Here is an 11,453-nt window from a genome sequence, read left to right as displayed (position 1 = left end):
ATCTACGCACTTTATCGATAAATTGAATTTATTAACGATTATAACGGTTAATCACAATCTACCGATTACTACCGATTAATTATTAAAATATCTCGAAGAAAGAAACGCGTTATTCGATGCGGAAACTGCGCGACGACAACAAGCAAGTTATATCGGTACTAGCGTTGCCGGCTGCCGGCTGCCGAACAACTGAATGTATCACATTACGCGTGATCGACGCGGACGCTATCATGTGTCCTGTGATCGGCTAAAGCCTCCGACATTGTAAATTCGATAGTTTCGAAAACATAAAACTATAAAATATGAAAATATAATAACGTATAATAACATCGTTTTTTTTAATAAATTCAGTTTATCGATAAAGTGCGTGGATTAATACATAAAAGTTCGATAAGTGGTACAATTTGTGAGTGAAAAAAGGTTTGCTAGTTACTCGTTGTATCACACGGAAATATTACTTATTGAGTCGTATAAGGGCAACGAATCTCTACATACAAGGTAAGAGACAGTGAGCGAGAGAGAGAAAGTGAGAGAGAGAATGTGTATTTGTGTGTATACGCGTATACATTCTCTCACACATACATCCCATGTAGCAAACAGTTAATCGCAGCGAGCGCCTCACGTAATCACCAGTATAGGACGGTGAGTTGCTCCGCTCCTGCCTGCCTTGTGTACGCGGTCCGTAATTCGTTAACTATTTTGGCTTATAATTTAAAAACTAAGCCTCGGAAAAAATTTTGGCAAAGGAAAAATCGTCTTAGAATAGTGTTAAGTATATGACATTGTAAGGGCAGAAGATTGTTTTGAATCACCCTGTATAAACATATTTAATAAATCAATAAATGCAAAAAATATTTGATCTCTTTTGGTTATATCATTTATTAGAATACATTTTAGAAGTAATAATATACTGTTAAAATATATGTGTGTTTATTCAATAGAATGGGTGGTAAATATGCATATTATTGAGATTACACCTCACCGATGATTTTGACCTTGACATATGTTGTCAAGGACATGACCCTGAGTAACTTTTTCTTATAACTTAACCGGCGATCTCTTATAGTTTCTGAGATATTTAAAGTTAACATTTGAGTAATAATATAAGAGACAGAGAGACATCCCCGATTGATATAATTTTGTAAATTATTAAATAAGTAAAGAAAAGTATTCTGAGTAACTCCCCGCAAGAACCTAATAATGGACGATATTGGTTTAGAAGATACAACAAATTCAAGTTTGACAATTTTAATGCTTTTATTTCGGTATTATAAACTGATATTAGGAGCACTCGTGTTTATGTACATTATACTAGTCTGCTTATAACCTTCTAAGTAAAAAAGTTTTTATTTACATTATTTGAAACATAGCTACATAATTATTGATATTTTGACAACAATCGGGTTCACTTCCTCGCAATTCGTTGAAAATTTTCAATATGCAACTACACGAATTTCTGAGTCTCGTTGAGAATAATACCCAATGAGCAATATGTTATCAAAAGAAATTCATAAAGTACTCAAGTTTAAGAGTCGGACTTCCGAAAACACCATCAAAATGATAATATTATGATATCAATAAGTCCTCCAATGCGTCGATTTTAGAGGAAAGAAAGACATCATATAATTGACATCTAAAAGAATTCCACAATCTGACTTCTTTTAAATATCAAAAAAATGTCACCGTTAAGAACCGTTCTATTTGTAGTATTATATTTTTGGGCGAGTTTTTTAATTCATCGATTGATCAATCGCATGATGCGCAAGGACAGCAAAGTTCTGTATTTGCTACATTTGTGCATCATGGGATTAATCAATCGATGAATTAAAAAACGCCCTTTACATTTTTTTATTTAAAGAAAAATATAACTCTTAGTATACATTTTTTAATAACATTTTATTAGAACTTTGCAAAATACAACATTTGCTAAATTATTTTTGTATAATAAAAATAACTTTTTATAATATAATCAATTTGATAATAAAATAAAAAATTTGCCATATAATTGCACATAGATTATTATTGACAATGAAATGCTTTATTCTATTTAAAATAAAAAAAATTTATAATATTGCATGAAAGAAAAACAAATATAAGCATATACATATACCATATATGTACTTTAGTATTGCTAAAAAAATTTCAATTTTATCTTTATAAGAAAAATGTAAGTATATCTTTATGAAAAAATGTAAAGTAAACGAAATAAATCGTTATTACAAAAACTAAATTTGAGTATGCGAACATGCTGCTTGACGTTAAAAAATAATGTACGCATTTACGTAAATATTTGTGAAAAACAATATATTAAATTGAGCAGCTTTCAATTAAATAATAAAGAAAAATAATAATTAATATCACACAGAATACGTTTTTTCGCCTTAGAAAAAAACTTTTTTAAGTATTTTTGAAACTTTTTTCTTCTTCTATTTCTTCTTTTCACTGGCGTGTCTCTTGGAGTTTTGATTAATCCTATCTCCAGCATGCTGAAGCCAATTTTTTATTACGTTTTGGACAGAATGCGAAGAAATTTTTTCTCTAATATCGATGATTACTTCTGAAAAAATTTTGTTACAAAAATTAAATGATAAAGTGATTAAAATAAAATTATTAAAATTATAAATTATAAATTTTGTTATACATTTATTATATATTTTCAGTATAAATATATTTTCTTGCTATTAATGATCAATTTTTATTTTCATAAAAACATAATGACAAAATAAAAAAATAGCATTACATATGTGCGCGCGTGCGTGAGTAATGCTTTTAAATTAAATAATATTAATATATTATTAATTCTGATATATTAAAATAAAATATAAGAAAACATAAATACCGATAATGACGTCAACAAATTTCATACATCTCGTTTCAACAGTTTTTTTCTTTCCTGTCCATGAAAGTTTGTACGCCAAATTATCAGTTAAAGTTTCAGTGCGTTTCTTACATGTTGTTCTGCATCGTTCCCTCCTACAGTTTTAATTAATTTTTTCTGTAAAAACATGTCATTTTATTATTATACATATATACATTTATTTTTTAAATTTAATTGTACTTACATATTAGATAAAGTGTACTTACATATTGCAACAAAGATACGGAGTCTTGTATTACTAATTTGTTAAATTTCTCTAGTGCTTCTGGTATTCCAATTGGTAAGTTTAAATTTGTAGTATTTTTTTGTGAAGAATGTGGGTGTTCATCTAATAATAATTGTTGGATCGTAATTAACAATCGTATAATCTTTTGAATGTCATCGCGACAACCATCTATATTTAACAAAATTTATAATATTTAATACATATGCATATTAATTATATATATATATATATATATATATAATTAATATGCATATGTATTAAATATTATAAATTATGTATTTTTACTTTTGAAAATATATAAATAGATCTATTTTATTATTTCTTTGTGCATATTAGTTGATATATATATATATATATATATATATATTATAAAACAATTATCTCTATACTTACTGCAACACAATTCATGCAATTCTTTTTTTCCCTCTCTGTTTATATTTTCTGCGTTCTCTTCGTAGATAATAATTGGTTTTTGTCGATCGATTAGATATATATATATATATATAGAGAGAGAGAGAGAGAGAGAGAGAGAGAGAGAGAGAATCAACTAATATGCACAATGAAATAATAAAATAAATTTATTTATATATTTTCAAAAGTAAAAAATATGAAGAAAAGTTGTCTAACACAAAAATTTATTGAAAAAAAATACTAAATACATTTTAAATCATATTTATTATAATATTAAATCATATATTTATTAAAATATTAATTATAAAACAATTATCTCTATACTTACTGCAACACAATTCATGCAATTCTTTTTTTCCCTCTCTGTTTATATTTTCTGCGTCCTCTTCGTAGATAATAATTGGTTTTTGTCGATCGATTAGATGAAATATTGATTGTGAATAGTTGATTGGTTGTGCATCTATTAAAAGAAACAAAAATTATAATGAAAATTATATAAATATTATAAAATACAAACATTTTATTTATAATCATTTTATTTATTATAATCTAGATAAAATTTAAAATTTTATTAATTGCTATTTGACTTTAATCTACAAATTGTATATAATTTTACTTGCAGTATTTATCTAAATAAATAATACTAAAATAAATTGTTGTGCCTCTAGCCGCTAAGGAAGAGGTCTTTTGGGATTTGTACGCCCAAAGGATTAGGATCCTCGCTCGAAATAAGACACTCCCGGACGTTAGGTATAATTTAGTATATTTTGCAAGATTTAATACACTTTCACTTATTCGCGATTATAATAGTCGGGCGCGATACGTACGGTACTTCGATAATATTGAGCGAGCGAGTAGTCTGCGAGTCGTCTCTCTCGAGTCGTCTCTTTTTCTTCCGCTCGCGAGGTGCATCTCGCGCTTATTATATCTCTTAATTAATTAGGTCGTTGATTGGGGAGGAGTGTGGTGTCCCTGACCGGAGCATGTCTCGTGCTCCGCTTGTCAGTCTGTCTCGTCAGCTGCTTACTCAGCTTCCGAGAACTTGACCGTGACTTCCTTCTCTTCCATATCCTACAATTAAAAAAAAATTGTGATATTTTATTTTTAAACATTAACAACTAAGTTCATACAATATATTTAACAGATATTTTGCAATATTAACAAAATTATAAAAGAAAAATGTGTAGAAAATAAAAGAAATAAAAATAGAGAAAAATTTGTAATAATTTAAAGGCATTGATAAAATCTGTTATATACTTAATAAGCCTGCTATATACAGAAAACAATAATAATTTTCTCACTTGTTTCTTTTACTTGTACATCCAAGTTAGATTCCATATCGAAGCTATCCAAGTATAATATTTGACTTTCTTCATGTTCCTCATAATTGTTTATATCATTATTTAATGATTCAGACTTTCCTGTAAATAGAAAATATTCTCATTTTTATATACAAATTGTAGTTTGTGCAAAATTTTTACATGTACTATTTTCAAAATTTTTACAACAAAAAACAAAATTAAAAATAAAATTAAAAAGATCTTATTAATGATACTAATCGACTTCATTAAATTTACATAATTACAAAAAAATAATTATACCTGTTCCAATAATTTGTCTTTCATTTTCTAGTTCGGAATATTTTTGTTTTTCATATATCGCTCCAAATTCGCAATCAACTGTAGATTTTTTGGATATGTTGTGTTGAGCAGAGCTTGTTTCAACAACTTTTTTCATTGGTTTATAGTTCATAGGAGGTTTTGGAATACCTATTTTATTTTAATATTAATATTTTTAATATATTTGTAAATCAATATGTTGAATGTTTTCAATATATTTGTATATCAATACTTACATAGTTCTTTTAGTTCATTAATTTTAGTAGATGTATCATTTTTATGGTACATTAATAATTTATTAATTTTCTTTTCAGCTATATTATCTATATAAAAAAATACATATGTAATATATAAATATTGAAAATGATACAATTGTTTGCAGTAGAAACTAAAAATTTAATGTTTACTTAAATTTTCATTTTCTTTTTCCTCCTCGGAAGATGAACAGTAACGAGATGGTTTATTAATTTGTCTTTTTTGTAAAAATGCTTTATTATACATTTTTTCTTTTATAGTTAACAATGTTTCTTCATCATTCGTAGAAATATTTGTAATTTCTATTTCAAATTCTCTAGCTTTTTTGTAGGTATCTAGAAAAGATTAAATTAAATGAGCAATTTATACTTTAATATATGTATATTAAAAATAATATATCTGAATATATATTTACCAAAAGGTCCTAATAATTTTTTATAGTTAATAACCTTCCAATCATTATTAGGTAACAAGTTCTTTCTAGACTCAAAACTAGCGTTTTTCGGTGGCCATTTAAAAGCTTTAGATATTAATATCAACCATGATGATGGTATGGTCGCAGACCATTCATCCCACAATACGACGAAGTACATTCCTTAGGAGCTTTAAAACGTTTCTGCTATGAACTTTTTACAAAATATTTAGATAGAACACGAAGTCAAAGTAATGTTAATTTAACGTCATATAGATCAAATCATGATCAAAATATGATGTAAATTAGTTCAAATTTATATATTTACTATGTATACCCTCTATTTATCAAGACTATAAAATATTATTAAAAAAAATGTATGTCTAGAAGATTGTTAACATATTTAAAATATAAAATTCTATGTTAAGCGAGACATAAAACTAGAAGAAATAAAATAAAATGATATTAAATAAAAAACTATATGAGCATAGATATTAAAAAAAAATAAATAAAAAAATTAAAAAATGTTAATAATGGGATTATGTAAGAGAAATAAGTTAAACAAAATTTATTTTTAGTTAGACAAAATAAATTCTTAATTTATTATGGATTATATGTACACGTTTTAGACACAATACATAAAACTGGAAGAAATAAAATAAAATGATATTAAATAAAAAACTATATGAGCATAGATATTAAAAATGTGAAAAATAAATAAATGAAAATTAAAAACTGATAATAATGGGATTATGTAAGAGAAATAAGTCAAACAAAATTTATAAATTTGTAGTTTATTGTGGATTATATGTACACGTTTAAGATACAATTTGACATAATTTTATATTATTTTATACACATGAATGAATTATGGGAAAGAAACAAAAAGAATTTTTGTATGGAATACAAATTGCCTTCATGTCTATTTCATTAATTGAAAAATTTTTTAATTTGGACCATTCATTTCCAACACTTATGTTAAATAACTCAGAATTGACGGGATAATGTGGAAGATTACATAGATTTATTAATATTTTTCCTTGCATAATAGATTCTTTATTATACTTATAAATATTTTTAATATGAAAAATATCATTACTTTTTAAATAACAAAAACTATCAGACTCTTTTTTTAGTGACAATTTGAATGTTTTATAAAAAATGTAATCATATGCTAATCTCGTTCCATTAGATTTTTTAGAATTATAATGAGCTACTTGAGGTTTTGAAAAATATTCATGTCGAGTTTTTTTATATTTAACACGTTTCACTATTCTATTATGTAACTGTTCGAGAGGTTTTTCTTCTTTTTTCAATTGTTTTTTAATTTCATATAAAAAATTTTCAAAAGAAAAACTACTAAATGAATCTAAATGTCCGAATTTTATTACATCATCAGATATATGAATTAAATTATGAACATTAGAAATAATAAAATCTTTTCCATACAATATTTTTGAAGTTTCAACAAAATAAAGTAATAAATCCTTAGCATACTCATTATTATTAATACAATCACTTTCATGGCACAATATTCTAATAGCACAATGTAAAGAATTAAAATGCAACAAATAATTTTGAGGCAAGTAATTTTGAAGTATAACTGGTCCTACATATAATAGAAATAATCTTAATTCCGTTGCTTTCCAATGGTCTAACTCTTCTAAACTACGTGTCTTCCGTGCAAAATCATTTGGTATCCATGCAGATATATTACACAAAACTTCTGAAAATTCCTGTATAACTGTAGAATTAAATTTTATTGCTTTGATTCTTCCATGTATAAAAGTTTGAAGCATCTTTTTTACAACTCCCAAGCAAATTAAGTGCATATAATCTAATGGAAATATGCTTACCATTCCCAAATTTATTCTCTCAAAAATTGATCTTCTAATATGATGCTCTTCATTTTCTTGATTAATAAAATTTTCATCTGTTCTCAATTTTGCATTTATTTCAGGGAAAAGCATTCGATGGTTATTATAATCACCTTCTTGCATGCACTTTGAACAACCAAAATATCCATTAAATCCTTTGACACAAGTAGTAATACTATGCGGGTTCTAACTCAGGTCCTCTGAGGGGGGGTGAGGGGCGAGGGGAAACCGCGCGGGAGGGGGCATGACGTCACGCGGGCGGAGGGGGATTTTGGTGGCGCGGGGTCCGCGGAGAGGGGGAGGGGGCCGCGGCGGAACGGTAGGCGCGGTGTATTACAAAGGGTGAGTGTCGATGTCCGGCTGCTCGAGAATTTATAAACATTATAAACAAAATAAAACCATCGCGGTGGTCTCTTCATCTTTTTTTTTTTCCAGGAAGAGCCGCTCGCGCACTATTGCGCGTAACATTAAAATTAGATGATAAGGCGAGCGCCGATATCCGGCTGCTAGAATTCGCGTCGGGACATGTTTATCGGTGTACTTACAAAAGGCGGGTGTCGATGTCTGAAATATAATGCAAGCGCCGATTTCCGGCTGCTCGATAATTTATAAATAATAATATAAACAAGATAGAACCATCGCGGTGCTCTCTTCATCTTTTTCCATGAAGAGCCGTTTATCGTATCGCTTGTCGGGATACGTTTCGCGATACCATAACGCGATAGATTAAAAATATATAATGAAGAACGAAGGGTGTCAAAAACTCAGTATGCGATTTGAAAGCTTGCGGTCCGTATATCGACTGAAAGAGGTACGCCGGGTACTTGTAAATTTTGTTGTGGCAAGTGTTCGGTGTAGAGGAAGATTGTGTGATAATCTGCATAAAAATGGAAATAGATAATAATTTCGAGGTAGTATTAGATGAATCGTCCGACGAAGATCACGCATTGTCGGATGATAGTAATTACAAGAGTGATCAAAGCGAGGACCTTACGGAACGTGTTGACAAGATAGTGCCTCATTCGCAAATTATTGCGCTAAACGGACGTACAAAGTGTTGCACACACACACACACACACACACACACACACACACACATTTGTATTATACACACGTTTTGTAAAATAAACATTATTATATTTAATAAAATGATTATTTCTACACCTTCTTCTTTCCTTTTCCTACTCGTGCATGCCTCGCATTATCTCTCTTTCTCCCGCGAACGTATCCTTTTCCCACGCCAATGCGAACGCCTCGCGCCGTCCTTCTCCCACACGCGTGCATGCGGTCGCCTCGCGCTATCTCCCTCATACTCGCCGTCTTACGAACGCTATACTCATCGCACCGACTTACCGCGCCGTCCTTCTCCCACACGCGTGCATGCGGTCGCCTCGCGCTATCTCCCTCATACTCGCCGTCTTACGAACGCTATACTCATCGCACCGACTTACGAACGCTATCCCTTTCCCGCGCTCATGCGAACGCTTCGCGCCGTCCTTCTCCCACACGCGTGCATGCGGTCGCCTCGCGCTATCTCCCTCATACTCGCCGTCTTACGAACGCTATACTCATCGCACCGACTTACGAACGCTATCCCTTTCCCGCGCTCATGCGAACGCCTCGCGCCGTCCTTCTCCCACGCATTACGGCATCGTACCTTAAGATCGCGCGCGGTTTGTACGGAGGATATGCAAGGAAGGGAAGCGAAAGAAATACATAATCATTTTTTTTTCATTTTTAACACATTTATTTATTTATATATTACCATACATCACCCCGTCTCAAGGTTTCAGACAAAATTTCATCCACAGCATAAGCTAATAATTCGCAATCTATGATAGATGTTTTATCATAGACTTCGCGCAAGATTTTGACCGCAGAATCTCTCTCGGCGCCAAACATATTACTTTGCAAACTCCGAACAAATTGATCGAAACTATCATTTACAGCTTCTAGATTCCCGCACAGCTTCAAATATTCGTGATTAACACAGTATTCGAGTTCGAATAAGAAAAATATAGTTGACGATTTCATGTACAAGCAAGAATCGCGCAACGTAAGTTTGACAACACTCGCATCACTTATTTTAACAATCTCAATTGTTAAATCGTTAATCCATATCGGTGCATGATTAGGCGTCTGTACAAGTTGTTCAACGTCCGCTCGTTTCAGCATTAGCGATTCCCATGTATCGATAGACAAAACAATTCGGTTGCCTCGGTTATCACCCAGATGCAGTTCCACGTAAGATGTTATTCCAACGCTGATTCCGATATCCAAGTATTTATAAGCAGTGCGCGTCAAAGCAAATCTGCGTACCAAAATACGTGGTTTATCGCATCTGAAAAAATATAAAAATATGAAATAGCATGGAAAAACATATATGAAAAATATATATATATAAATATATAAAACATATGTGATACTTACAAATCAAGTGGTTTCTTGTACGGCTTAACTTCATCTCGTGGTTTCTTGCACGGTTTAATTTCGTCTCGAGGAACGTAGTAATTCGCGCGTTTGCAACCGTTGCTGGTGCTTCCTTCAGCGGAGTACATTTTGTCTCTCGGTTATGAGAAGTGAACCGTTGGTGCTAGCGGTTGATGCGATACTGATCGTATAAAAATTAATCGAATATACGCGACGCTTATGTTTCAAAAGTATGATGTGGTGGGAGATCAATGCTCTGAAAATTTAGGAGAAGGGGAAACGGTCAACGTATGATGCGATGGGAGATTATTGTTCTGAAAATTTAGGAGAAGGGGAAACGGCCAACGTTACAAAGAATTCTTAGAAACGACTCGCGAGGAAAGGAGTGGGAGAATAAGAAATAAAAAAAAACATTAAATACGTTTACACATTTTATTTATAAAAATATTACAATTTTTTTTGGTATTGCGACCACCAGTTAAATATTTTTAATACATTCTGTAATGCGCAATTCTTAACATGTTTTCCGCATCGTATAGTATTAGTAACATTTAGATTATTTAAAGATTCAATATCTTCGTAATCAGCATCCAAAGTCTCGATGATTAAATTTTCTCTCGCAAGATTCTCGAGCAAATCCACCAGCCATTCCCGTTTCTGGCATCCCTTAACGTACACGAGAGTCGATGTCTCGTCATCCTCTTCTGTTCCAAGCACGGCTGATGTAATCAAGCGTTTAGCCATGCTGTACGGCACGTTTCCGTCTTCCCATCGTAATCCATGGTGATTCGCGATCAGCCAGGAAGCGCGGGATTTGTCGGATTTCGTGAGGAGATTCCATGGTAGGGAGTATGTAAAAATGTAATGCGCCAGAACGGTCCCCTTTTTCAGCACCGCCACCTCCTTTACGACGAATTTCATCCCGACGAAGAATCCTTGTAGGTCCACGAACGTTGGTACGGACATAACGTTTTTCTTTTTTATATCGACACGTCGAGAACAAGACTGCGATTGATCCTGATGTATTACAGATTTTATATCGTCTCATTCCCCTTAGGTGATTTTGCGCACAACATTGGTCAACGGGTTGTACTGAATCACGCGGTCGTGTATGATGAGGCAGTACGCTGTGGTATTCGGCGGCACGTTCTCCTTACACTCGAATTCCAATCTCACATCCACGGTTGCGCTTTTGACCGATTCGTTTTGTCGAGAGCAATCGATGATCACGAATGGACCGTTACGTAAAAATTGCGTGACGGTGAGACTCGGCTCGAGATACTCGTATCCGTAATACTTTTTGCAGAAACGTTGATACGTGTCGTACAAAATCGACCATCTGTTT

At 31.6% G+C, this 11,453-nt stretch overlaps 1 protein-coding gene and 1 long non-coding RNA gene across 3 annotated transcripts; both read right to left on the bottom strand.

The window, feature by feature from the left end:
• Nucleotides 1–2,375: 2,375 nt before the first annotated feature.
• On the bottom strand, nucleotides 2,376–3,560 carry LOC138941866 (uncharacterized). Of its 2 annotated transcripts, none has more exons than XR_011448209.1 (4): nucleotides 3,498–3,560; nucleotides 3,085–3,272; nucleotides 2,840–2,995; nucleotides 2,376–2,557 (listed from the first exon to the last, which is right to left on the bottom strand). It is a non-coding gene; the product is annotated as an uncharacterized lncRNA (long non-coding RNA). The 2 variants fall into 2 exon arrangements; XR_011448210.1 differs by having other exon boundaries at nucleotides 2,376–2,554.
• Nucleotides 3,561–4,918: 1,358 nt separating this feature from the next.
• On the bottom strand, nucleotides 4,919–10,236 carry LOC138941628 (uncharacterized). Its single transcript, XM_070311472.1, has 4 exons — nucleotides 10,109–10,236; nucleotides 9,449–10,019; nucleotides 7,073–7,804; nucleotides 4,919–4,936 (listed from the first exon to the last, which is right to left on the bottom strand). Exons 1-4 carry the CDS (start codon nucleotides 10,234–10,236, stop codon nucleotides 4,919–4,921), a joined length of 1,449 nt encoding a protein of 482 aa, XP_070167573.1.
• Between the last annotated feature and the right edge of the window lie 1,217 nt (nucleotides 10,237–11,453).

This window comes from Polyergus mexicanus, unplaced genomic scaffold (genome assembly GCF_030449975.1).
Source record: "Polyergus mexicanus isolate NDT 795.1 unplaced genomic scaffold, iyPolMexi1.0 SCAF_20, whole genome shotgun sequence".
Classification (NCBI taxonomy): domain Eukaryota; kingdom Metazoa; phylum Arthropoda; class Insecta; order Hymenoptera; family Formicidae; genus Polyergus; species Polyergus mexicanus.
Note: the sequence above shows the minus strand (reverse complement) of the source record. Positions and strands in the feature narration are given on the sequence as shown.

Bases quoted from the DNA above. Each gene is read 5' to 3' on its own strand.
- LOC138941628 (XM_070311472.1), bottom strand. From the start codon at position 10,236: ATGTACTCCGCTGAAGGAAGCACCAGCAACGGTTGCAAACGCGCGAAT. The intron at 10,020-10,108 runs GTAAGTATCACA...ATATTTTTTCAG, and splicing joins TACAAGAAACCACTTGATTT to ATGCGATAAACCACGTATTT. The intron at 7,805-9,448 runs GTATGGTAATAT...GGTTGTTCAAAG, and splicing joins AAACCTTGAGACGGGGTGAT to TGCATGCAAGAAGGTGATTA.